Source organism: Thunnus maccoyii, chromosome 1 (genome assembly GCF_910596095.1).
Source record: "Thunnus maccoyii chromosome 1, fThuMac1.1, whole genome shotgun sequence".
NCBI classification, from domain to species: Eukaryota; Metazoa; Chordata; class Actinopteri; order Scombriformes; family Scombridae; genus Thunnus; species Thunnus maccoyii.
This window is the reverse complement of record NC_056533.1, coordinates 19,676,756-19,704,753: the sequence shown is the minus strand read 5'-3', so window position 1 is coordinate 19,704,753 and position 27,998 is coordinate 19,676,756. Positions and strand designations below refer to the sequence as shown.

The 27,998-nt window shown below is 39.5% G+C and overlaps 1 protein-coding gene across 1 annotated transcript in view; it reads left to right on the top strand.

Annotated features, from left to right (window-relative positions):
- The first annotated feature begins 1,691 nt into the window (after window positions 1-1,691).
- Window positions 1,692-27,998, top strand: part of si:dkey-234i14.2 (heterogeneous nuclear ribonucleoprotein C) — a 42,821-nt gene continuing 16,514 nt past the window's right edge. The window contains exons 1-2 of the mRNA XM_042414351.1: window positions 1,692-1,840; window positions 7,203-7,278. Of these exons, the coding sequence (XP_042270285.1) occupies window positions 1,819-1,840; window positions 7,203-7,278 (98 nt within the window). The 5' untranslated portion in view covers window positions 1,692-1,818. The remainder of the gene's footprint in view (window positions 1,841-7,202; window positions 7,279-27,998) is intronic.

The following is a 27,998-nucleotide window of genomic DNA, read 5'->3' as shown; positions in this document are numbered from 1 at the left end:
CTGCACAAATGGTATAAGACATTTGACCATATTTTGACTTATCACCAATTATAATTAAATAATTTAGTCAGAGGTAGGTTTGAGTGGAGTTTGTCTCAACCACTTATAGTGGAGCTTTCAACAGAAGGACAAACTGATGCAAGGTCATATGAATCAGAAACACCTTTTTGCATGCAAATAATAGTATCAGTTTATAATTTTCGTATTTAATTAAGCACAAATGTATTTTTTTTTTTGCAATATGCACCTATGTTAAACTGTCTTCAAATATTTTGCTAGCTTTATTACTATCATTTTTCTTGTATGTTGTTAAAAAAATGCAATGAGCATGAAACTATCCATATTAAAATCACACAGTTCTTTATATTTTGTATTGAAACAGAAACATTACATGTCACATTATATATTTCTTACTTAGTGCGATTGTACCTTACAGGCTCAGGGCTAATTTAGCTCCTTGTCACACAATTGACAGCACAGTTATCCAATGGTTAACAGTTTAATAATGCAATTGTGACTGGGTTAAGTGTAGTGTGAAAAGAGGTAATAATCATTTTAGAATTGAGTAAGATTAAAGTTTGACTCACAGCCAGTCTTACCCTGTGTTGGTTGTTAAAGAAGCTAATTAAACCCACATGAAAGCCTCTCCTCGGGAGCCAGAAAGATTAAACACCCTCAGGTGAATTCTTTCTCCAACTACCACACAACAAAAATAGAGCAACGATTAGACTGCACGCACAGTCATGCAATACGGATTCATATTCATTAATTAATTCAGATGCAGGATTAATGAGAATCAAGATCCCAGTGATGGAAATAACGTGTAATAATAATGATATTACTAGAGATGCAATAAAAAATGTCTCTTTACTTGTAGTTCACCCACAGTATTCAGTATGGTTCAGGCTGAGTGCAGTGATTAAGTCACTGTGAGTTTGAGCGTCTCCAACTTATAATTGCTTGTAAATTCATAAAATATGAACAGCAACAGCAGCAGTGAGCAGCAATTTCTGTACTTGTCATTAATCCCTTTGTCTCCTGTCTTACATAATTACACTGTGTTGAAGGCAGTTTGTGCTTCTTTCTTCAACATGTGTGTGCTTGTCCTCAGTGTGTATATTTTTCCCTGAATGCCTCTCTTTTAGATTACCATTAATTAATGCATTAATGACACGTTGAGTCTCTTTTTTTTCCTGCCAACCTCATTGTGAGTGAGTGTATAATTTTGCTTTTTTCATATGAATATTATATGAGAAATATGAAGTCAGGCAACTGCACAGCTGTGTCTTCAGGTTTCTGTGTTTTGACATGTGAATTAAGATACACGCACACGCACGCACACACACACACACACACACACACACACACACACACACACACACACACACACACACACAACACACATACACATACACACACACACACACACACACACACACACACACACACACACACACACACGGCAGCTTCCTCTTCGCCTGGCTGGATTTTGTAAGCCCTGAGCTCTAGCCAAGCTCCTGTTGCTGAGGGGAAACCAGCTGCACACTCATCCAATCCTCCTGCCAGTTCTCCCGCTAATGGAACAGCCCAGTGCACCCTTGTCCACCCCTGCCAAAGAAAAACACTTGGTACATCCCATTGGTGCTTCTCTAGCTGGTTTGTCACTGACTCAGTAGTATCATAGCAGTCAGCCAAAAGCCAGCCTGAACACACACACAGCAAGAGTGAGGACGTAAAAAGGAGAGAGTTGCAAGAGAGACGCAAAGAAATCAGCTAGCCTCTGTTATCTCAGTCGCCTGGTTGTTTTGCATCCCTGATATGACCCTGTTCAGCCCAAGATGTGAGTATACCGGAGTGCATACCTCTGTGTTTGTGTGTGTGTGTGTGTGTGTGTGTGTGTGTGTGTGTGTGTGTGTGTGTGTGTGTGTGTGTGTGCATTTGTTAGTGGATGTTTGCATGCAGCACTGTGTGTCTGAAAGACAATATTTTCCACAGTGCCTCTCATTTTTTAGCTATCCCCTCCTATGTTTTGCCTCTCTGTCTACTAGCCCTTCTCACAGGAGAATCATGCTTTATTATTTGCTTGTCTCTGTACTTCATTGTGAAGCCCAGGTTTCCTTTCACTTTTGCCTCATATGGCATGTTTTCTCTGGCTTTTCTTGTACATTCACATTAATTTAACCAGATGGTGGTTTGGTAGTGAGTCAGAGGAAACAGGGATGTTGGAGTTAATGATGGTAAACACTGGGGTGAACTGAGAGGTGTTTCTGACAACTTTATGTCTACATCAGGTATGGTGAGAGGTATGATCCAAGCCCAACCTGTCTCTCACATTGGCAAGGTCAGCATGCTCTTTGGGCATAATGGCTCTGGCCACAGGTTTAATTACTTTATAGTCCTGCTTTCTGCTGATTAAAGCTTAGATTTTGTTTTCTTTTTTCTAAACAATTAGCATGAATAGTTCCTTTCTTCTGTAATCAGAGCATTTTACCAGACATGCAGGCAGAGCAGCTACTGTACAGCTACACTCACAACTTCCACACTTGATCAGAAGCAGCACTCAGCTCACAAAGCTACATGTCTGTTGGGAAAGAAAAGGATTCAGTAGAGTTCTGTAAAGGCTGAAAGACTTTATGCTTAAGTGAAACTCATCTTAGACTGTGGCTGTGTCATTCGCTGTGATGTGGATGTCAAGAGGGTTTTCAGGATCTATAACTCAGATCATGTGTAGTCATGTAACTGCAAAAGCTTCCATTTGCCTCTTTTTCCACTGCTGTGGTGTTAAGAGCCAATCTTTTCACTTTGGCACACCACAACATCTCCCTCTACATGCAGTCTATCCGTATCCGTACCATCTCTTTGTTTCTGTTAGGGTTATATTCCTCCCTTTTATGTTGACAGCCATGTCTGTGATCACTCTGCATTTAGCCCCGAGCATGGAAACTAAACCTCTTCCTTCATGGTTACAGACTTAACTCTAGGTCTGACCTGAGGTCAGTTGCAGTGCAGGAAATGGAGAAAATGCAGCATGACAGAGTGCGGAGCCTGTCAGCAAGAGGCATGCATGTTGTACTATTACATCCACATTTCATTTCATATGTAGGGGTCAGACTGTGGCCTGATTAATAAACTTCATGGCAGGTCAGGGCTAAAAAGCTGTGAACGCATTAAAGTGGAAACAAGCAAAGAATGGCCTCTTTACTGATCTACAAAATGTTCTAAACATCAGCCAAATACGCAGCAGGCTGCAAACAAGATGTAACAACAAAGCATATACTATATAATATAAAGTATGCCTAGTTAATTTGAAGTTTAAGACCTTAATTATATTTGAAAAAAATCAGCAAACCTAGGTGAAGAAATCAAGTTGAAAATTTTCTCGCTTGACCTTTTTGCTGCTTGAAAGCATGTAGCATTATATCTTAACTTTTCTGCGAGCTAAGATAAAAAATTGTAGGTTGTACCAATATCGTTACCACAATGAGAAGAAGCAATCTGCCAAAAGCAGTTAAAGTGAAATCAGTTTTGCAGTCTCAGTTGTCCTCGGTTAAATGATTGTTGCAAAGGCATTCAGTCATAATTGCTTTGCTTTTAGGCAGAGAAAATAAAGATATGTGAGCAGGATTACTAAACATTATTTTTTCTCTGATAAAAATGTTTGTGTCACTCATCCACTCAAGCGTTTAATAAAAGTAATTTTGTGTTCTGTTTTGAAATTAGTTGTTTGATTTAGACGTTAATTGAAAATTACATAAAAATGTAAGGATGCGGCTCAGCCCATCACATGAAAAATGAAAGAATCAGGAAGAGAGCAAATTATGATGAATACAGAAGACAGAAATTTTAGTGATGTTTTTATCTGATCACATTATTATTCCATCTCCCACACATCAGTGACTTCAAAGTGCACAGATTAATAAGACATACAGCGGTAATTTATAGTTTGTTACGCACATTACTGTCTGTATGGGTTTCAAGGCAAATTTTAGTGGCCTTACTGCAAGAATTAATTTTGGGGGGAAACAGTAGTAGTAACAGTTGTGTGTGTGCGTGCATGCACATGTTGTGCAGAAGATAAAACTGCTTGCCAAAAAGTCTGTGAACATAAAGTGCATGCTCATGTGTTTCTGCAGAGCTGATGACCGCATGTCTCATTCTGGAGTTTTAAAGTTGCATTCATTAAAAAAAATCACGTGAAGCCTATCTTGTGGTAGTAATAAAAACAATAGGATACTTGATTGACCCTGGTAGGAAAACTCTCTTTTCAGTGTATGCAGGGAGGTCAAATCACAGGTGGAGATCCGGTGTTTTGCTCAACGACACTTCAGCAGGGTGGATGCTGTCTGACTTCAAAGGCCCCCCCCCCCCCCCACTGCCTCCCCTGGAAATTTAAAATCAGTAAAAGCTTTTCCACTGTGTAATTTTGTTTCCAGGTAGGGTGATTAAGCCGGCTCTCACTCTGGCTTAGTACAAAGTGACAGTCTGGCACTTGACCTGACATCCGTCGATATAAAGCACAGTGACAAACTGAAGACCGAGGCAAAGGCTTTATAACTCATTATGGCTGATCGTGTGTGGCCTTGATGTGTCCTCTGGTGCCCTTTGCTCCTATTTTACAAACATGCTGTTAAATAATTGTTGATGTCTGTTTGATGTATTCACACTTTTTCAGCAAGAGTGTGTTGAGCTTATCTCTGATTCAGCTGATATATAGTAAGAATCATGTGGTGACTCATCATGCGTTCATGACATGCTGCCCATTTTGTCATATGCAGTATAATGTAAAGCAGCTGTTTTAATACTGTTGTAAAATATCTATTTTAATACAGAGGAAAACGAACCTCTAGGATGGCAAAATAATCTTTCAAAAGTCAACAGTTCCTCATAATACTGTTCATGATTTCATGAAGTTCCATCATTTACATTTTATAGACAACCAAGGCGAAACAAAGTGCATCAAAGGGTACAAAGCCTGAGCCATTTTAACACACATACAGATACGCTATCATTCTTTTTTAATAGTTTATTATGTTGGAGTCCAATTTCATTGGCATGTTACATGTTGCATGTCAAGTTGTAACTTAAAAAAGTAAATAAATAAGATAAAATTAGAAAGGCACACATGAGAAAAAATTAATCACATATCTATAACGATATGGGCAAAATGTATAATTACTTAACATCAATCACCATTATCATTGCATTCATCGTCATCACAGCCAACACAATTACTGAGCATAATGTGGGTTATCACAGAGGACATCTGCCTTAAGTGGTATTTATAAAGGCTCGATGTTTGGGTTGAGAGCACATATGGCACTCACCAAAAAAGAACAAAAAAGGGAGGAAAAAGACATCATAACAATCGTCATCGTCGATTTGACTTCATTCTAATGTAAAACATTCATACACCTCGCTAAAGATTGGACTGTTTTCAGTAAATGAAGGAAACACAATGTACTAAATTTAACTCAACACAAACCTCAAATCAGAAAAAAAATTTCTAATGTAAAAGCCACCATCCATCCATCTAACAAAAATACACATGCATCTATGTTTCTTTATTTGTGCATGGGTGTGTATGTGAAGTCTGCACTGGAGAGGCTAATTGCAGCGTATACGATTTTGTTTACCAAATAGCAGTCTGATTACCTCCTGAGGTTTTTCTCCTGTGGAGCGAGACAACTGTGCTCAGCAGCATCCTCCCCTCTTTTCCTGTGTAATGGCTTCATCATGCAGTCAATCATACAGTCATCATGTTGCCAGCAAACATGCCATAAAACGCAGTTTTGTTTCTGTCTGACACATGACTTCAGCACCATTTTGTGTAGATGAAAAACAGTCCAGTATGTTTTTAAAGTGGTCCGTCTAATACATATTGTCATAAACATAAATCTTTTGTCATCTTAGTGGAAGAAGACATAACTAAAAAGACTGAAGATCACATTGCATCTGATTTTATTTAATTTTATCTTGAAAAACTTTGAATATATTTATTTTCTGGTCTGTAGGCTGCAATACAAGTTTATTTTTGCTGTTTTACCTATGTTACATGAACAATGATTGGCCATCAAGTTAAAAAATCATATTCATCATATTCAAAAAGTAAAATGTGTTCACGAATCTCCTACAAGTACCAGTAATATTCCTTCAAAAATTGTCACTTTGATCAGCATTTAGATATTTAAAACATGTCATAATATTTGATAGGGTTATTACGCAGTAGTAGTTTTCCATCTGGATGCAGGTGTGCATGCATGTATAGTTCAGAGAAGTTAGATGTCAGCAGCAGGGGCCTGTTCCTCACCAGCAGAGACACTGTTGGCTGCAGACAAGTCATCCAGTGGGTCACTGTTTGACTATAAACTCAGAAAATAATCTCTGCTGTGGGAGGTAAAGGCACTTACACGTGTCTATTTTTTTTTTTTCACACATTCAAACTCATACTTAATTAATTGTAGCTTCCAGCCATTTGACAGTCAAGCTGTGTGAGTGCATGTGCAGCTGGCCCGGTCACACTCCATTCACCGCCCATCTGTCCATGTCAGACTGGCCTCCTCTCCTCTCCTCTCCTCTCCTCTCCTCTCCTCTCCTTTCCTCTCCTCTCCTCATTCCTTCCTTTTTCTCTCTTTTATTCTCACTTTTGGTAAATCAATACCACACCACCACCAGCACAAGCAGTGAGCTGTTGGCATATCCTGTAGTAAAGATGGCTCATGGTTAATTGGCTCATTGGAACATGTGTATGGAGGTATTTGCAAGAGAGACATACAAACCCAGAGAGAAGGGGGCAGGGGCACACCACTAAAGCTGCACCCGGTTCCTGTTGTATGCTTGCAGACAGGAGACAAAAATGGAGGTGAACAGCTGGCTCAGACTGGCAGGAGCAATCAACATGGGTGTGAAGGAAGATGGACATGAAGAACAGCTTCTGTCAGTTTTAGCCGACCCTTCATTCATTATCATGTCAAATTATGGCAATGAGTACAACACAGAATTGTGTGAAACTGCTGTGAAAACAAACAAAAGACAGATTAGGGGTTATTTTGGTCAAATGAAAAGAGTGAAGTTTCAGGCAGGATGAACATAACCAGACAATGTTGCATGTTAGTTAATCATCTGAAAGTTCTTCTCATGCTGTGTTGTTTTATGATGCTCTTTACTGTATCAGTATGACGTTAATTGGTTGCTCTCCCATGCAGACATGAGCATGAGTGGAGACTTGAAGTCCAGCCGCCCCAGGGCAGCAAGTAAGAGGGCCAGCAACACCACTTACGGGTAAGTACAAACCATGGCCCCCCCAACAACCCCCCCTTTCCCTGCCCCCCGAAACACACTCCCACCCACACACACTCACAGATAATCATGTGCTCTATTATTTGCTGCAGCCCTTTATCTGTGATTCAAAGGCTGCACATCAGCATTGCAATCAATGCAGCATTATGTGTTATTAGCTGCATACCAGCTGTGTATGTAGGCAGCTATTGATTTTAGCCAGAGGTGCTGTCTCCATCAGTCAATGTTTTAATCTATCTGTTGATGTAGTGCACACATATGATTTGAGCTGATTACTGTTTATTGCCAGCGGTTCAATACAGCGCAGTGGAGCTACACTAACATTAACTGTGTGCTTAGATAGCTGGTGGATGGAATGGAGGGCAGTGGGGGATAGTGTGTGGGCTTGTTTGAATTCATTCATGCCTAGATTACTCTTACCTCCAACTCTCTCTCTCCTTAAACAGCATCTCTCTGAACAGCACCTACTCTGGCTGCAGCTTTGTTGGCTTGAGCTCCTCTGATGAGAATAAACCACCAATAAACTGTCTGTTTGAGTAGATTTTAGTTTCTTAGCTCTTACCTCACTGACTCTGACAGTGCATTTTTCTTCCACATGTCATCTGGAAGTCCATGAGAATCTCTCTTGTTCCTCTGTTGTCATACACTGATAGACATGCAAGCAAAGCAAGGCACTTTGGAGACATCCTTTAAACAAAAAAGAGAAGAGAGACACCAGTAATGCAAAAATTTTTAGCTCCACTTACACACATGTAATAATACACACATGTCTTTTTGCTGACAATAGAGCTATTGTAAGGGCATATGTTAGCATTAAAGCAACTAGGGTAAACATGATAAATATTCAATAAATAATACTGAAATTCTTTGCAGGACATCCACCCCAGGACACCAAAATGCAAAACAGATTAGGAATACAAACAAGAATAGGAAATGAATATTAACAGATGTAATAATATTAATGCCAGCTTGTTTGTCCCACGCCGAATCAGTAAATCTCATTAATATTCTGTGCTTCTGCAGAACTGGGACTCCACATATGTTTGCAGCTCCCAAATAAATACTGATATTTCCACATTCCTGGCAGCTCCATTCCCTCTCCCTCTGTTATGCTTCATCATTATCATACAGTACTATGAATACTGCAGTATGGGACATTATATATTATGTCCCCAGCCTGTCCTTCAGAACAGTTAATCCAGCGAGGCTGCTGCTCTCCGCTCCCTCCTCCATTCCCCACGTCTCTGACCATCTCTGCCTAAACCTTAAAACCCCAAACACTGTTTGCCCATTCCACCATGTAGTTATTCAACAGCGTGCGGCCATGCATTAATGAGGTTAGTCATACAGTACAACACACGCACACACATACAAATGGAACACACCTGAGGTATCAGCCCTGATATAGCCTCAGCCCACGAGACAAGACAATCTACATTATAATCTCCCAGAAACAGAAAACTACAATACAGCTAAAGTCACAAATGTAAATCAGGGTGAGACAGCCACCAAAAATCTCCCTGTCCAGACTCCAATAATCCTGCTCTGTGCTGCTGGCAGCAGCGTGCCCCGTCTCCTCCCTCCTCCCACTGTTCTCACAGAGCTGGCCAACAAACGCTGCTGCCTGTGGCCTAGATTACTTTGCGAACAAACTTTCTAACTCATGTCTAAGATGCGAAAGCAATGTAATCTCCCAATGCAACACCATGCGGGCTGCTAGCATTTCTGGATTGTTATTACTGCTAAAGAGTTGGATTATCATTTTAAAGAAAAATGATTGCCTCCCCTTTATTTCAATCAAAGCTTTTCTTCTATTTTTTTCTCCTTCTTTCTCCCCACTGCCACTTGCTCATATGTCACCCCACAGGCCATTTGCTTCAGAGCGAGTCTGACGACATAAGGGTTTTGTCATCATTTATCGTCCATGTTTCATGACTGTCACAGGTCCCCTCTAGCTTGTCAAGCCCCAGCTGTGGAAGGAGGGATGGGGTAGACAGAGTGGTGAGCATTTCACAGCCCAGATGCTGCTGCTACAGCCGTGGCCTCTGTTTGCTCCATTGCACTACTACAAAAGCTCACTGTACTGTGTGGCCTATATAGGGAGGCTCAGGTGCCAGAGGAAGGGTCTCAGCGGTCTGTGTGTATGAGTGTGTGTAGCAATTATCCAATGATTTAGAAAACTGTGCGGGTTATGACAAAAAAACTTCTGTAGTTAAGCAATTCTTTCATCTTTCTTCTCTTACTTTTTGTCTTTTTCGTGCCATTAAGAGACAGAGAAATATTGAAGATGGAAGCTCCACAATCCAAAATCTATTTAATTATTTTAAGGTTAAGTCTCTTCCCTCCCTGATGTTTTAACCAAACTTCAAAGGAAATCTCTGCAAACTTATAACAGTGATTCTTAGTTTGTGTGGTCATAGCTTTATCAGTATAAATGTCCAGCTGTGTTGTGTGCTTGTGTTTTATCGCTTGTCACATTAGTGAAGAGGGGAAAGAGAGAGCGACTGAGAAGGAGGAGAGGGGACTGGCCTGAACACTGAGTGGCAGAGTGTACTGAGCATATGGTCTCTGGTATTTTTGTCTGCTTTCTCTGTGTGCTTCATTCTTTTAATATTCTCTCATCTGTTTCAATTATCAGAAGGGCTGGTCATAGAGGAGTTTGAGTTAGGCTGGAAACAATGCAGCGAGCCCATCTGTCGTATAGGCTCAAAGATTTCAAATGGAGCAGGAAGGATGGAGGCATCAGGGTATGAACTCTCTGTCCTATCCGATGTGTAGTCTTCCACAAGCTAATCTGATAGCAGACATTACAAAGATAGATAAGAAAGTGACAAAAAATAATCCCAGTATATTAAAACTTATTCTGGCCATCACTCTTATCAGTAATAATGTTATTGTACTCCTCAAATTAATTCCTGAGTTCTGGATGTCAACATCATTAAAAACAAATCTGATGGAGAAAGAAACATGACATGTAGGTTTTAAATAAACCCCAGGTTAGCCAAACTTATTTGTGAGAGAAAATGGAGGCATATGATAAAATTACAACCAAAGGTGTCCATTAGAGTTAACAGACCAACTTACAGACCTTCCATAATGGCTTTAGATGTACATGGTTTATATAATGTGGTATACCGTCATCTGACTGCCTCTTTCTTGCCCAATTAGGCACTGTTGTTGTAATGCCACCATGTTCCTAAATCTCAGCTATTACTTTAATCAGTGTAATGTTGCCATAATCGATAGAAATGATGACCAAAACTATGAAAATAAAGACCCAAGATGTAATAAACCAGAATTACCCTTCAACATTTTAGTGACCAAATCTTTAGAATAGATCCTTTAAAGTTAATATGCAGCTGAAGTGTGTATCTCATTTTGTTCCCCATGCAACACTTGTCACTTATTTTGACGGACCATATATTTGTATCTCGCCGGAGGCGCGGCTGCCTGACATCTGTAAAACCACCAGAAGCAGCGGAAAAAAGCAAAGGGCAAATCTAGGCAATCTGCAGTAAAGAAAACGATACTGAGGTCAATCCATGTTTATGGAAGACATCAGTCTGCCAGACATATTTCTGTGACATTACCCTTATTGTCACAACACAGCTGACTGCCAGCTGTTATGACACCCACCCACAGCTAAAGCTGTACACGCTACATCCTGATCATCATTTAAAAACTGACAGCTATAGACATTATTTAAAGAGGGCAGTATAATGTACAGGGTCACAGATTGGCAGATAATATCTCCTATTTATTTATTGTTAATGGGAATAAATAACATTTTGTTGCTTGCAAAAAACATAAAATACATGCAACATACCCATGTCCACCTACCTTTTTACCAGTGTGTCCTGGAACTGTGGTCAATGTGGGTCCGTGCTGAAGTGTTGTGTCAGCTCATGGCCAGGCTGATGATGGTGACTCTGTGAGGGATACAGTAACCCACCACATTAATTCTCTCCCAGGACATAGATATGGTCTCCCTGCATTTGATGACTTGGCTGGAAGACATCGTAGCATGTGATATTTGATGGTTTTTGATGGATAGTCAGCAAATCAACTGATAAAGGCAAACGTTGCAAATTACATACAGAAAAAAAAATCACCATACCGCAGCAATACCGTCAGTTTGCGTTGTTCATTTGTTGTTGGAAAAATGCTTCAGAATATATGCTGCAGTTCACTGTGATGAATTTCTCGCCATTTAGTTTCTCCTCACAAAATAGCAGGACCATTCTGCTTATGTCTGCACCTTGGTAAAATGAAGTTAAATGAAGTGTGGAGAGAGTCCTCGGCCTGTGTGACTAATATATCAGTATTCATTCTGAATAGCAATGTTGTTCTGGCCATGTCAGACACTTTGGGTCTGTAGAAACTCATTTATAATAAATGTGCATAATGTAATAAAAACTGTTAATATAATAATCTGCCAATAATGTAATCAAAATGGTGAGCGCAAAATATAATAACTTTCTGTGCATAATATAATAAGTTATTACATTTTGTGCAAGTTATTACATTGTGAGTTTAGTGGAAAGTTTTTTGTTAAAAATATAATCACTTGACATATATTGTAATAACAAATTAAAATGTAATGCTCTCAGGTCCAATATATACAGTATTTGATCCATATACAGCATGATCCACATTTCAATTGTGCCCCGTGTTTTTTCAAGTATAGGATAGCTATTCAAATGCAAATCACAAACAATTATTCCTTTTTGTGCATTTCAGGTGTTCTATATACTGCAATAATGCACACTGTCTCAGAATCCACCTCAACAAAAGACCAAAGCCAAAAAATAAACAAGATATTGGCAAATCTAATTCAGTTTATGAAAGTATAGATATTATAAATGTAAATATAATGTATACAGGATGTTGCAAACTGTTTATCAGAAATCAAAATCTTTGACGTGTAATTCTGTGCATAAATAGTGGCGGATGAATAGTAGTAGAGGTTTCACAACAGGCTCCTTTTCTTTTGAAACATCTAAATGCATGCATGTCAATCTATTAATACAAAAACAAGATGAATTTGAGAAAGCCCTGTTGCACTAGTAGCACAACGCTCAACAAATGCAGCAATGCACTCAACACAAGCAGATGTCATGCAATATGAAGACCCTTGAACAGTTTTTGATAAACAACTGACACAGTTGACAGACAGAAAAATGCTTCATTAAACATAGATAGTATTTATATCAGAAATTAAACTTTCTTATCAAAATGTAATACAAATTATATCCAAACTTCAAACATTTAAAGAGATTATATAAACCATGTCCTGAGCTTTAAAGTTTTGAATAGCTTATTTGAAAAATGCAACAATATTTTAAAAAAGCTATGAAAAACCCATATCAGTCAAAAGTTGGGACACACCTACTCAATCAAGGGTTTTTCTTTATTTTTACTATTTTCTACATTGTAAACAATACTGAAGGCATCAAAACTAACACATATAGCATTCTCTCAACCAACTTCATGAGGTAGTCACCTATAATGCCTTTCAATTAACAGGTGTGCCTTGTAAATGAATTAATTGGTGGAATTTCTTGCCTTCTTAATGCATTTGAGACTACTGTAGTAATCCATATTATGGCAAGAACCACTCAAAATAATTTCTAGCTCTGATCGAATAATCAGAACTAGAAAATTGCATTTCCTGCGATGTGAACGTTAGAGGCTGACCTGAATCTCAAAGCATTGCTGAAAATGCAGAAATATGAAACAAATTGCCTGAAAAATCTGAAAGCTCAATGCACTGACTGCACTGCTGAAAAACCTGGAAGCTGAAAAATGTAAAACTGGCAGAACTGGAAGATGAACTGCGTTACCTAAAGAAATACATTGCTAGAAAAGCTGAAAGCTAAACTTAAGTACTGTAAAAGCTGGAAGTTTCCATGAATTGCCTGAAAAGGTGGAGAGAAGAAATTATTTGTATAGATATCAGACAGATGAACTGAATTGCTAAACACTTTGGAACAAAAAAGGTATTAGAGTAAAGAGCTGAGAGCTGCAAAACATTGCTGAAAATGCAGAAATGTTAAGTAAAATGCTAGAAGTAGAAACTGAACTGCATAATCTAAAGAAGCTAAGAGCTGAAATACATTGGTAGAAAAGCTGGAAGCTAAACTGTAATGGCTTTCCCTGCAAAAGTCCCCACAAAGATAGATAAATGTTTGTGTATGTGTGTGTTTTTGTGTCAGTGTGTGTGTCAGTATGTGTGTATCTGTATGTGTGTGAGGCACAAACTGCTGGAGGATTAATCAGCTAATCACAATCAGCTGTGTGTTACTGTATGTTGATTAGAGCTGGTGATAACACACAGAGAGCTCTGCTGAGGTACAACTCAAAGAAGACACCATCATTTAAAAACTGCAGGTCATATTGTTGAAATGTCCTCACTGTCACAATCATAAGACTTTGCTGAAGATGTAGATGTGTAATTTGTGTGGATGAAGTTAAAAATGACAGAGTCACAGTTTCAAAAGTCAGCACATTTGTGTTTTTGCCTAAGACAGTGAGAGGTAAAATAACATGACAGTCAGTGAGACAGCTGAAGGGCTCTCTTGGTGCTTTAAGGTAGAAAATTCAAAAACTGTAAGTCCTATTGCTTAAATAGGCACATTCTCTGAAATAAGACAAATTTGTCTACGTTTTGATGTATAACTTGTCTATGAGAAGTGAACGTTGTGGAAGTTATAAGGGTTGAAGATTTTTTTGAAAAAAACAGAGGAGCAGAAAGGGATAGCTGAAAGTCTCCACCTTGACCTGTTTAAAGTTCAAATGACGTCTATAGTAATAGTATATATAGTTAAAGTATGCAGAAGGAAAAGCATTTCAAAGTGAAGAGGATTTGGAGATTGCTCCCATTTACTTACATTGTGAAAATTTGTTGAAAAAAGGTTAATATTTTAAAAAGTAGAAAAGGCAGAAAAAAGCTGAATACAAGCACAAGTTTCTTGAAAGAGCTGAACATTTTGGTATTTGAATGGCTTCTGTAGCTGAAAGTAGAAGAAGTAGTAGTCAATCGAAAAACATATGGAAGATGGAAAAAGAATAATAAAGCTTAGAAGAACAATAATGCGTCTCTCCTATTCTCTTCAACTGACAAACTGATTAATACCTCCAAATCTATCCCTCATGAGTTTCCCTCTATTACCAAATGTGATGAATTTGCCGTTTTCTTTGAGGAAAAAGTCTCTCATATTAGAGATAATTTCTTGCAGCAATACTCCTGGCCCCTTGTCACCCTCATACCAATTTACTGCCATGAGCTCAATGTCTACATTCTCACCTGTTAACTCCAGAAATGTGGAGGAAGTAATTCAGCGCCTTAAGTCTTGCACCTGTTCTCTTGATTCCATCCCTACCTGTCTCTCACTGCTTTAGAAATGACATAGTAAGTATTATTAATAGCTCTCTGCAGACTGGCATTTTCCCTGCTTCTCCCAAGCATGCTGTAATCTCACCCCTGTTGAATAAATACAACCTAGATCCATCTATAGACCAATTTCCCATCTCCCTTTTCTAAGTAAAATACTTGAAAAAGTTGTAGACAAACAACTGGATGAATATCTTTGAATTCACAATATATATGATACACACCAGTCGCGTTTCAGAGCAAATCATAGCACTGAAACAGCTCTCAAAAGAGTAATCAGTGACCTTAAGATCAACAGTGACTCACAGAGAACTTCCATTTTAGTATTACTTGATCTCACTGCTGCCTTTGATACTGTTGATCATGACATTTTAATTCAAAGGCTTCATGATTCAGTCGGCTTAACGGGTCCTGTTCTTAACTGGTCTCCACCCTACTTAAAGGACAGGAGCTTTTATGTTTCAATTGGCAGTTTTAAATCTGTAGAGACAATCTGGGGTTTTACAAGGGTCAGTCCTTGAACAACTGCTCTTTAATTTACACATGCTCCTGTTTGGTATCATCATAGAGTAACATAATATATCTTATCATTCATACGCCGACGACACACAGTTGTACATTTCACTTTCCTCCTGTAATCTCAGTCCTCTTCACAAACTAGTAAACTGTATTGATGATATTGATTACTGAATGTCCAGACACTTTTTAAATCTGAATACAGACAAGAATGACATACTCATAGTTGGTCCTAAAAATCAGAGACAGGAAATTTATTCACACTTGGCATCACTGTCTCTGAAATGCAGTGAGCAAGTCAGAAACCTTGGTATTATTTTGGATATTGCTCTCAATTTTGAAAATCACATTACAAATATCACCAGATCAGTGTTTTATCACTTAAAAATATATCAAAACTCAGAGCATTCATATTTCAAACTGACTCTGAGAAACTGGTTCATCTACAACACTCTACTTGCTAGATTACCCAAACAGCCAGTAAGACGGTTCCAGCTCAATCAAAATGCAGCAACCAGAGTCCTTCACGTACATGAAACATATTGCTCCGATACTGAAATCACTTCATTGGCTCTCCATACAATACGGGATAGTCTATAAAGCACTTAATGGTTTGGCTCCTCAGTACATTTCTGACTTGCTCACTGATTATAGCCTGATCAGGCCTCTGAGGTCATCAGGCGCAGGTCTTCTAGCTGTACCCAGAATTAGATGCAGGTCCGGTGAGGGTGCCCTCTGTTGTTGTGGTCCTGCTCTCTGGAACAAGCTGCCTGCTGACCTGAGGTCCATCACAACTGTGTTCACATTCAAAAGCAAACTGAAAACTTTCCTATTCTCCCAGGTTTATGGTTAAGTACTGTGTGCGTGTTTGTGTGTCTGTGTACGCATTTGGTAGCACTTGTTACAGTTACAGTTGGGTAGATGTGATAGGACAGGATTGTGTTGATGTTTCTGGGTTTTTAATTGCTGTGTGGTATGTTTAATGTACGGTGGCTGTATGTTTCATTCATTCGGTTTCTGCATTTTACTTATGTTTATATTCTGATATTTATATTGTTTATGTTACCTATGTTCTCATGTTTATGCCTATGTTTTTTAATGGAAATCATCTTACTTGCAATGAAATGTACTATATAAATAAAATTGCCATTTCCAACTATATATGCACGCCATGATTCTATCGCATCTCTCTTATTGTGTAACCATCTGGGGCCAGACAACCCAATCAGTAATGAAACCTACGATGTCGTTATACAAACAAGCTTTGAAGATATTGGATCAGAGCCCAATAAAATGGCACCATTGCATCATTCCGAAAATAGAATAATTTATTAAGCTTTGAGAAGTTTATAAATCTCTCATTTATAAAATTGATTTTTAAGTGTGTGAATGGCCTTGCCCCAGAACTAGTCAGTCAAATGATTTTAAAATATAATAGCAAAGGAGCCACTTTGGAGACTGCAAACCAGCAAAATGCAAAATAACATTTGGTCAATCCTCTTTTCCAGTTAAAGGCCCACAGATTTGGAATACCCTGCCATCAGAAATAAAAACATTAATTGATTTTTAAAGCTTTCAATACTAAGGCAAAACTATGGCTTAAACAAAGGCAAATCTGTGAACACCGAGATACATGAGTTTATAGCATACGTACTTTCTTTCCTTTTTGTTGTTCTTAATCGTTTTCAGTCATTGTTCTTGATTATCGTTTGTCATCTTTGTTGTCTAAATTACTGTTTGTAGTGGTTTTTTGTCTATATCTATTTTATTGTTAGTCTCTATGCCTGAATTAGGGTGTTGTATTATGTGTGTGTTTTATCCCTTAAAAGCCTAACCAGGGACAATGACTGAAAATTAGCTACAGCTGGAAGTCCTATTCACATTGCATCAGTTGTATTTTATAACTTGCACATAATGCAAACAGTTATTACATTTTGCGCTCAACATTTTGATTACATTATTTGCAGATTATCACATTAACAGTTTTTATTACATTTTTTATTACATTATGCGCCGTTATTACTTTATGAGTTTGTGCAGGGCCCAATCAGCTCCTCTGACTGACTGTAGAACAAGCCTGAAACCAGTACAGGCCCATGATGCATGTGTACATATTTAAGGCTCACTCTCTGCTCAGTGCCACAGGATTTTGTGTGTAGTGTCACATAAATCTTTGTGTTAGTGTAAATGAAAGCAGGAGAAGCTGAACAAAGTGATATCCAACAGTGGAAAATGTAAATTAAAGTCAACCAAGGTAAACGAAAAAAATAAAATATGGAAACATGATGTACAATGCAACTCCTGTTGCATTGTAGATTAGACCTGTGACTAAAAGTGTGTTGCTGCAGATATGTGAGCTCCTGTTCAAATGAATGTAATCTGCTCTATTGATTGAGATCATACACAAGTTCACAGTTTTCCCAAGTCTGTCTAATATTCAGGTGCCCAAATGAACATTGAAACAGGTTTTGCTCACTGTAATCATTCCTCCTGTTCATTAAAAGATCCCTCTCAAATTTGCTTACAATGTAAGCAATGAGGGACAAGATTCGCAGTCCTTGTTTTGAGCAAAAATATATTTCAAAGTTTATCTTAAGCTAATGTGACAAAATTAAGTCAAATGAAGTGGATATCTTCCAACATTAAAGTGTTTTAGTACAAAATTCCCTCTTTGTGTTTCCCTGGACAGTGTTTCTCTACTGAGCGGCAGTGAGAGGATAATAATTTGCAGTAAAAAGGTGGTAACTCTGTAAGTTATCCTCTTAATTTTGCTCATTTGGACTACTGAAGCTTCATATGAGCTTCTGACTTTCAAATACATTTTTGCACAGAAGGAGGACTGTGGATTCTGTCCCCCATAACCAGGGCCTGACATTAAATTTTGCTTGCCAACTTGATGGCTGGGGCTGGATCAACGTCTGTGATGGATGCAGAGGACAGCTGTACAGTCAGCAGGTCTGACAAGTTCTGACTCTTAAGACCAGCCCGCCAGTCCCTTTTGACCAGCTTCATGGCATTGAATCCCCGCTCACAATCAGCTGTTGAAGCGGGGTTGCAAAGGATGAGGTCAACCACATGGAGTATGTCCAGGCAGTTGCGGCCAAACCGCTGATTGACCTCAGGCCAGGGGTCCTGGTACAGCCTCGACTTTTGAGAAGACTACAATTTAATATGTGTGTGTATATATATATATATATATATATATACATATATATATATATATATATATATATAAATTGTGAAACTATCCTTTAATTGTATTGGGGCAGCGGCACATTGATTTATGCAACAGATTTTTAGGCAATTGCAGTGAATTAGCAATAGTTTCAACATTGAGCCAGCATGAAGAGGTAAGGCCTCAAACAAATTACTGTACTTTGAACAGCACCTAAAACCTCCTCACATAACACAGAGGTGGGGTTCTGGCCATTTTTGTAACTATCCAAAACTGACAGTCTGACAAGCACGCCCTACTTTACACAGTGATTGAAGGCAGAGAACTTGTCTCTCAAGCTTTTTTATTTTTGTTGTTGTTGTTCACACACTTACGTCTGTCTCTTTTATGCCCTTGAGGAGAGACTGTGAAAGTGTGCACCTTTATCCCTATTTTTACAATTAATTACTCACTTCTCTACATGACAGCAGACATTTCGCCTCATCTTTGAGTGCGATTGTTCAGAACAGCCGTAAACACTTGCCTTTAAACATGTTGGGAAGAGACTTCATACGCACGGGTTTGCTCGAAGCATACTGAACCGAGCATCCTTGCACACCATCCTTGAGAGAGAGAGAGTGACTACGATTGACAAGCACATGGACGTGGTGGCAGTTTTTGCTTGTGCTGTTGCAAAAAAACAGCACACCAACTACTCAGCAAAGCCTACTGTACCTTCCCCTTTCATTTCAGAAACAATTTTACTGTGTAACCTATTTTCATTTCTCTGTCCAGCTTTTCTCCCTGACCTTTCCTGGCCTTCTCTCTGCATGGATGCACAAGCGATGTAATACTGTCGGCAGTCTGTTCCTGTGAGAGATGACGGGGGCTGTACTGTAGGTAAAGGTCAGTGCAGTCAGAGGTGGATGTACTGCTGGAGAAAAGGTCACACTGTGCGGAGAAGGGAGGGGAGTGCATCTGCTGGTTTCAGGGCCACTGCCGAGCCTTTGAGACAGCAGAGATGAAGAGGTTTGAAGGAAGGAGGGAGAGAGTGATATGGTGGCTGTAGACATGATGCTCTGTAGAGATAAGGTCATGAGCCTGCGGTGGTGACACCAATAGCTCAGGGTATGCTTGTAAGAATGACCATGATAACAGAGTGACTAAGAAAATACAAATATTTTCTTGTTGTTTCAGTGTGTGTGGGGTTGTGTGTTGTTTTATATCCATATATTCTGTGGCATTACCAAGCTAGATGAGTTATCTCTGCTGTCCGGCAGGTGTATCACTCTACAGAGGTTGGTCCCCCTACTAATGAAGTTCTCTCTGTCCCTACTGCCTGCTCTAAGTTGGAAGGAAAAAAGTAAAGGAAGCAGGTGGAAGAGGGAGAAAAGGAGGCATGAATAAGGATTGACGCAAAAGGGTGAAAGGCATAGGGTGTAACACAGAGTAACAACAGTACAGCGGACAAGTGTGAAACAATTGAAAGAGAGAGGAGTAGATAGAGGAGAAAAAATGCAGAGAGAGAAAGAAATAACAACAGTCAGGGAGAGTGAGGGGTGAAGAAAGCAAAGGAGGGAAAGCAAGTGAGCACTGCACTGCGTGTCATTGGCCCCCTGGCGTGAACAATCCATCTCAAATTGATCTTCTAGCTCAGCCCAGCAGGGCATTCTGAATCAATCTCAAATTGATCTCTGTGCCAGAGGTCGGGAAAACTAGCGGTGGAGCTTATCAGAAATATAGTGGTGCTGGGAGGATCTGACAGGGAAACTTATCACACTGCACAACAGGAAATGGGCTCTGAGCCCCCGGGGCAGCAAGAGGACGAGCCTACTCCTTCCACACAAACACACACACACACACACACAAGCACACACAAGCACACACAGATTCAATGTCTCTGTGTGTACCCAACACAACCATACGCTGACACATGCTCCCCAGTGTTCAGCACAGTACAGAGATGATACACACATGTAGACACAAACACATAAACAAACACATAAGCTCACACAAACACACACATCCCAGGCATCAGTACACACCTAGAGGCTGCCTCTAAAAATAAAAAAGTTTGTCAGAGCACAGTATGTCAATATATTTTAACTTAGACAGGTGAGATTTGACGCCTGGAGCTCTTAATGACTTATAACACGTTTAATGTGTCCTCAGCAAAGCTGTGTGAAAGGCCTGAGGAAGGACAATCAATACCGGCTTGCATTTAGACGGTCAGTCAGCTTAGGGGAGCAACGTGCCTCTCCAGGCCCGATAAACAATAAAACCATATAAACAATTGTTCAAAAATACCTTTCACTGCATTCTTTCACGAAATGTGTAAGAATTCAGAGCTTCACTACAAGATAGAGCTCCCTTAGCAAAATTAATGTTTGTCCTCATGAAAAATAACTACTGAGGATATTTGGTAACTTTAGTAGACTCCAGTTTGCTGTGATTACTGTCTAGTGGCCAGTGTTCCCATTTATGTTTCTAAGGGGTTCTGGACTTCTCAGCACTTTTTTCTCACTTCCCGTCACTGCTTGGGTCACCAGATTGAAGCTGACAGTGACTTTACAGAGCACAACCAGTGACCAGAACACACAGAAAAATATTTCAAAGTTCATTTTGATGACAGAGAGAGTTGCAGAATGACACAGAGATAGGATCGGGGGGGGGGGGGGGGTGAGCAAAACAGGCAATGAGAGTCTGAGGGAGTGCAGAGGAAAAGAGTGAGGAAAGGGAGGGGTGTGTTTGAGCATGTCAGCTTTTGGGAGGCAGCAGGAGAGCCTTTTCTGTGACCTGGACTGGAAAAGCTCTCTGTCAGCACAGAGGGGTAATGGGGGTTAGCAGGGGGAATAGAGGGAGTCAAGGCGAGTGTGTGAGTACATAAAAGTGTGAGTGTGTGGGTACAAGTGGTTGCATGTCCCAAGGAATACAATATCAGCGACCTCAGTGATCCTGACTACAGAGAAATAACAAAAAACACACACATATGCATGTACTAAAGAATGGTAGTCACTTGTTATAAAGTTACGTAAGCGTAGAGTGAAATTATTCCAAAGGCAGAAATTAAAGTGATGTGACTGCACACCAAATATATTCTACCAGAGTGCATTGCAAAAAAAATCTCGTGTACAAAATCCCGTAGGAGAGGAAACAGCAACTCAGCTGCCATGATACAAAGATAGATGCTGATTTTACAAACTGATCCTTAAGTGGACACCGTGTTGTGGCTCGGCCTGCTTTCTGCTACAGTGCCACAGTTCCAAAATGATTTTTAATGCCCAAACTATCTTAAAATATTGCATTTTCCACTGAGAATAAAAGGAATGGCAGCCATTTTGTTTGTTTTTGCAGACAGAAACTTGACAGTCACGTGATGTGGACGCAGGCTAAAAGAAAAGAATAGGCCAAACACAGGCATCTCACAATTTTAGGGGTGTTATTGTGAAACTCATATGTTTTGCACTGTGGACCAACATAGCTATTAAACATTTTGATGTGAGACTGGGTTGTTCATCATTATGAAGACATACTGTTGATTGAATTAATACAGGTCTTTTTCACAGAAAACATTTTGACATGTCACAGGAGGAAAAGCACAGGTGTAAATGATTCAGATTAATGATGGCTGAATTCAATTTAGCTGTTTCAGTGTCAAGGTCCTGAGACACTTGAATATAACAGCCATCAGTACCGTTGTTAGTAACACCTGTGCTTTTTTTACTTTGACAAGTCAAAATGCCTGCTGTGAAAAAGTATTATCCCTTTACACCTAACCCTAACCATTATTACTACATACCTATGTCAACCTTTATCCTAACTTAAATCTACATTTTAACCCTAAAACAGACATTTTAGACTGGATGATTCAGATAAAATACACTAGGATATAGCATATTTTTCAAAATATATGTCCATTTATGTCATGATGAACATATATTGAGAAATTGTTACTGGATAAAATACCCTGACATGAATGTCTGCCTCTGGCTAATCCAGTAAATTGAATAAAATAAAATTACTTCATCACACAGATGCAGAAATTGTATAAGAATCCAATACTGCCATCAATCAGTCCTGCTTATTGATTTGCAACATTTCCCACACTGGCCTAACACACTGGATTAAAGGGATAGACACCGTGTTATGGAAAAATATCTGACAGTAGACAAATGTATATTGTTTAAATGTATATATCAAATCACTCAGCCCTAGTTTAAAGAATTAGCAGATTTTATAAAAATGTCCTTATTCTAAGAGTCATAAACTAAAATAGAAGTGCACAAGCACCTCTATTTTAGGTGTTAGGGATGTGCAGAGAGCCCAGTATATGTATATGTATCTGTATTTGTTGAGGCAGCAAAATTATTTGTATTTGTATTTGTATTCGAATAAAAATGGAAAGAGGCTTTGCCCTTTTCATTTATTGCCTATTTTTTACAACCTAACTTTGTGGAAAGGAGAAGGGGGAACAACAGGTTATGGAGAGTCCCTTGAGAGCTCTTCGCTTGTGTCAGTCGCTTGTGTCTTTATCTCTGGGGAACACCCCCAACTCCAGGAGTGATGTCCAAATTATGAAATGTGCATCATGTAGCACGTGGATGTGACTCCCCTCGTTGAGACCTGCTGATAGACTTAACAGTGGAGTAGAGGACAGAGACTGAGATAGCGATGTAACCAAACTGTGCGCTGGTATTTGACTTTTTTTTTTCTTCTCGAAAACAAATAATTTAAAAAATATTTGTATGAAACAAATATTCATTAAATAACCCCACTATTTGTGCTTTGTCGAATAACGTACTTGTATTCAGGCCCACCCCTAATACACGTTATCATATTCATTATGTGTGAGGGTAATCATTTGCATTTCCTATCAACATACATTTTCTAAAATCTTCTGACAGAATGTATCTGACCATTTAGCTCTGCAGCATCAGTCCTTAGATCTCTTAAAAAATCTTCTAATGGCTCTTTTTGTGTAGTACCAGCCCACTTTGTTTTTTTTCTCTCAGCTATATAATCACAGCGTCTTGAAGTACGTAATACACTTGTCTCCCTGTTTTAATACATCTCTGTCTCTTTTCTTTTGATTTTTATGCCTCTCTCAACCTCTATATTAACAAAAGCGTGGCAGATACAGGGAGGTTGTTGACTGAGCAGGGCTAATGTTAGCTGAGGTTAAACTTTTGTCCAGTGAGGATCACAGACTGCAGTCTGAGGTTGACTCAGCAAATGTCAGTCCTGTCGATCATAGCTAAAACCACAGATGGCTCCCGTAAGGATTATTTTGAATGGCAGGTTATTATTTTCCCTACATATCCCCTAAATGTTCAGATCCTCTCTTTCTGTCCAAGATGAGACCTGGATTTGTTTGCTCCATGGGTGGATGACAAAGTCTAACTTGACACAGATACTCACACACACTGAGAATTTTGGTATTTTTGTGACAGCGTCTTGTCTTTTTTACTTTCCTTTTGGTTAGCCAGCGAAGAAGTAAATTTTAGCTCAGTGTGACCATGCTGCTTTTGCCCTTCATGCAGTTGAGCTAAAATGACTTTTAGCTTTTAATTCTTTAATAATTTCAGGACAACAGCATAGTTCAGGATGTGAAACGATGCAGGGGCTTGACAGAGTTGAAAAGGCTGGAAGGATTAATTACTCCAGGCAGTAACCTTTTTAACTTTGCCCTCTAAGTCGGTTCTGACAAGGATATCTGTGCTCCTCGCCCTCTTTGTGGGTAATGGGTACAGGGAAGGGGTCTCTGAAAGTGCCCTGGATGTCACTTGTCACCTTACTGCTGTGTAATGCAGCTAATTAGCACTAAGTATCCTGGACTCCTGAAAATTTCCAATTATTGCTCCCAGTGAGACCCTGAGCTTTTGATGAACGCACAAAGGTACAGCAGCTGGCCATCCTGGAGAGAAGTCACACATATACATATAGGAAGAAGTACATGCACTGCATCACTAACAGGCAGGTAACACGTTAACCAGCACTCATTTCCACCACCTCTCAATCTTTCATATGAATATTTGTTCTGGGAACAAGCTTTAGTTCAAAAGACCTTTTCAAAGTAAAAAAAGTAGCATCATTTGCTTGTTTTGTTATGTGTTGAGTTGTGTGCAGATGGTCTCAAGTCATGCAGAAGAATTGGACTTATCCCACCCCAAACACTCTGCCTCCAGGAGGATTAGGCCGCATTGTCAGCGCCACTGAGGGGAGCATGTTGCTGCAACACATACACACAGAGCTAAACCCACACTTATCTACATATGCACATATTTACGGTGTGTAGACATACCTACCCACATACTGTTCATGCGCTCTCACATAGAAACGACTGGATTATGCATAAAGACACACAGACATAAATTACACTGTATATCTTCCTCTTATTTAATTTCAGAGGTTGGAGTTTTTAGCTCTGTGATCTTTTTTATTTTTAGCCCTGCTTTGTATTTCTGTGTCAAACAGAGGCCAGCCAAATCTACCACCTGATCAACATGGATTATATGGGAGTGTTTTTACACTGACAACAAAGCACATAGAGTGTTATTCGTTTATCAATGCCCTGTCCTGCAAGCGTGCTAAATAAGCAATTATTATAAAAGCTTTCAGGTTTTTAATCACTGCAAACACCTGTAACACGGTCTGATTTGAAAGGCAGATTATGTTAATCTTTTGGTTAGACAGTCCAGGGCCACTGACAGTCTCCTCTTCTCTCCTCTCCTCCTCTATACAGTATCTGCAACATCACTTTATTTCCTCTCACTGAAATGTTTCTTTCATGTTTTTTCGGTGTTTTTGAGCTACTCTGCAGTCTTTTGTACCTCTTCAGTTGCCGTGTGATCAAAGCCCTCCTGCAAATGGTGACATTAAGGTTTAATGGTTACAGACTGTACTGACACTGTCTTCTGTCCCTTGTGGGAAAACATTTAAAAGCACTGTCTCTTGACTTAGTCGTGTCAATTTGACATTTTCCACACATCAAATAAAGTAATAAAACTGTCATTTTTCTATCATTGTTACCACTCACTGGTAATGATGCTAAAAACACCAGCTGATTCATGAGACGCACTCATTATTTCCAACCCTGGCATGCTTTGGCCAGTTGGCTAATCAAACAGCAACCATACCGTGCCGTGCCACGCCTCGTCGTCCCTGCCAGGCTGATCCTACCAGCCCATTGTATCAGTCAGGAATGTCCGCACCCTGACAGCTGTAGGAGAATCTGACTCATTCCTCTCTGTGTCCCTATCATCCTTGCCTCCTTTACAAACGCTCCACTCATCCTTCTTCATACTCCCTGTCCACTCCACTTTATCCACTCATGTCTGAGGGCTTTGGCAAGGTGGTACTGCCTCTTCCTGCCATCTGAGTGTGATTTTACTGCTGATGAGTACACCTATTTCAGGGGAACAAGAGGGATGCATGCTGATGGGCAAATGGACTAGAGGGACAAAGAGGAAAACCTCTTTCTCCTTTGGGACACTTTTTATTGAGTCTCCTGTTCTCTGATGCGTGCCTGTTGTCTGATATGTACTGCCTGTTATGCTCTAGCTCTAGTTCTGGCTCCTGTTCAATGCCTTATTGATGCAGCAACACTCTCCAGCTCCTCTCTATCAATGCAGTGCTCTTCTGCTGCTCTGCAATCAAATCTAAAGGGCTGTCAGCCATTCAGGGCTACTTAAACTAAAGAGAGGAAGGATGAGTGCAATATGACACACAACCCTTATCTATGTACCTCTATTTCTCGGACTGAATAAATTGCTCTCGAGCTATAATTTCACCTTGATGCATGTAGGATATAAATTTATGAGCTCTTCGAGTTGCCATTACTCTAGTACCTCTCATGCTCTGGCCTGTAGCTGTAGATCACCACCTGCACTACATACAGTATATCCAAATGATGCAGACCAGTGGGCCAAGCAGTAATGGATGTCAAGGAGCAGATTACATGGTGATGTGTTATTGATCGGCTACTATCCTGCACATGTCATTGATTAAATCAGCAGAGTGTGTGATCACTGCGTGTTTAAGTAGGTTCTCAGGAAATAATAAAGATGCTCTTTGTCAAATGTTAATTCTCCCTCAGGATTTGTTGCAAGACCTGGTGTGTGTATACATTTGTGTATGTGTGTGTGCTTGTATTACTCATATTGTGGGGACAAAACTGTGTTCACACAGTCTGGAATCAGAGGGCCATAATGTACCCACTAGATAAACAATTAGATTTTATTATTAGTTAATATAAGGGTAAGGGTTGGGGTCAGAGGAATGGTGCCCATTCAAGGGGCCGCACACCCCCTCACATATTTAAGATTGGATGGCTTTATTATTACTTAATAATAGAGTATATAAACAAAATTTGTTTTATGTATGTTTTTATTCATACTTAACTCTGCCTAACTCTTTTTATGCAAAATAAGTATATGTGAAGTATCACTGCATTTTAGAAAAAACAAGAAGGACAGAGCAAGAAATTGTGAAAGTGAGTGAAATGGAGAGAGAAAAACAACGACAGTGATTAAATGAAAGGGAAAGAAGGAGTAGATTAGCTCAGAGTCTCCCTCTGAGAGGGACAAACGAGCTGCCAGCACTCCCTTCATCTTCCCCTCCTCCCCCATCAAAGCCTCTCTGCTCTCATCTTGATCATACTCACCCTTAACATCCTGTGCTCTCTCTTTCTTTTCTTTCCCTCCCCTAATTGTCAGTCCATAAATGTAGTTTTTCATTTTTTGGCAGGGCAAGAAGAAAAAATCCCTCTGTACATTACACACAGTAATCTTATTTCTTCTTGACTGCACGCTGTTGTCAGCCTCTCTGTGTAGGTGTGGGTTGTTTTCCAATATGTTCTCTCATGATTATTCTGCTTTGTTATGTTCTCCTTAAACTTCACTATAACTCTAGGTGGGGGGCCTGCTGCTAGTAAACACACTCTTGTTTTTTAGCTGCAGGAGTTTCAAGTCCCAGTGAAGACAAACCAGAAGAAAATACTTCTTCCTGATTGGCTGGCGGTTGTGCATTGACTGTACAGTATATGAAAACACTGCAGTTTAGTCAACAGATTAAACTTAGTTCAGTCAACACTTTAATCACTATCTAAAGTGATGATCATATACTCTGGCTACAGTATATATACACTGAAAACATTTTCTGATTGACAGCTGTTTATGTTCAAATAAAAATCATTTGAATGTCGAAAATTAACTGACACTTATACAGATTCAGTGAACAAACATTTGAAAATGTTCAAAATGGTATGACATCATACCAAAATCAAATTCACAAATATCAAGAGGATTGATTTGGATACACATTTAAAACATAAGCAAATCATTCTCATGCAAGTCTTTCAATGTTGATTTTTGATATTACATATAAAAATGTTTTGCTATGTCTAGAGCATCTGCAGTGTCAGACAAATAAAGAAAACGTAGCTTCGCCACACTGCAGCTGCTTCTGTAACCGTAGAGTAATGAGACACAGACTGGTAGGGTTGGGGAGGACGAGAAGGGTTGAAAGGCATTTTACGCTGTCGAGGTCTAGCAGGATTATAGTTATCAACAGGGGGGCAGATTGGATCAGGCAAACAAACATATAAGAATCATCATGCAGACAGGACATTGCTGACAAGAA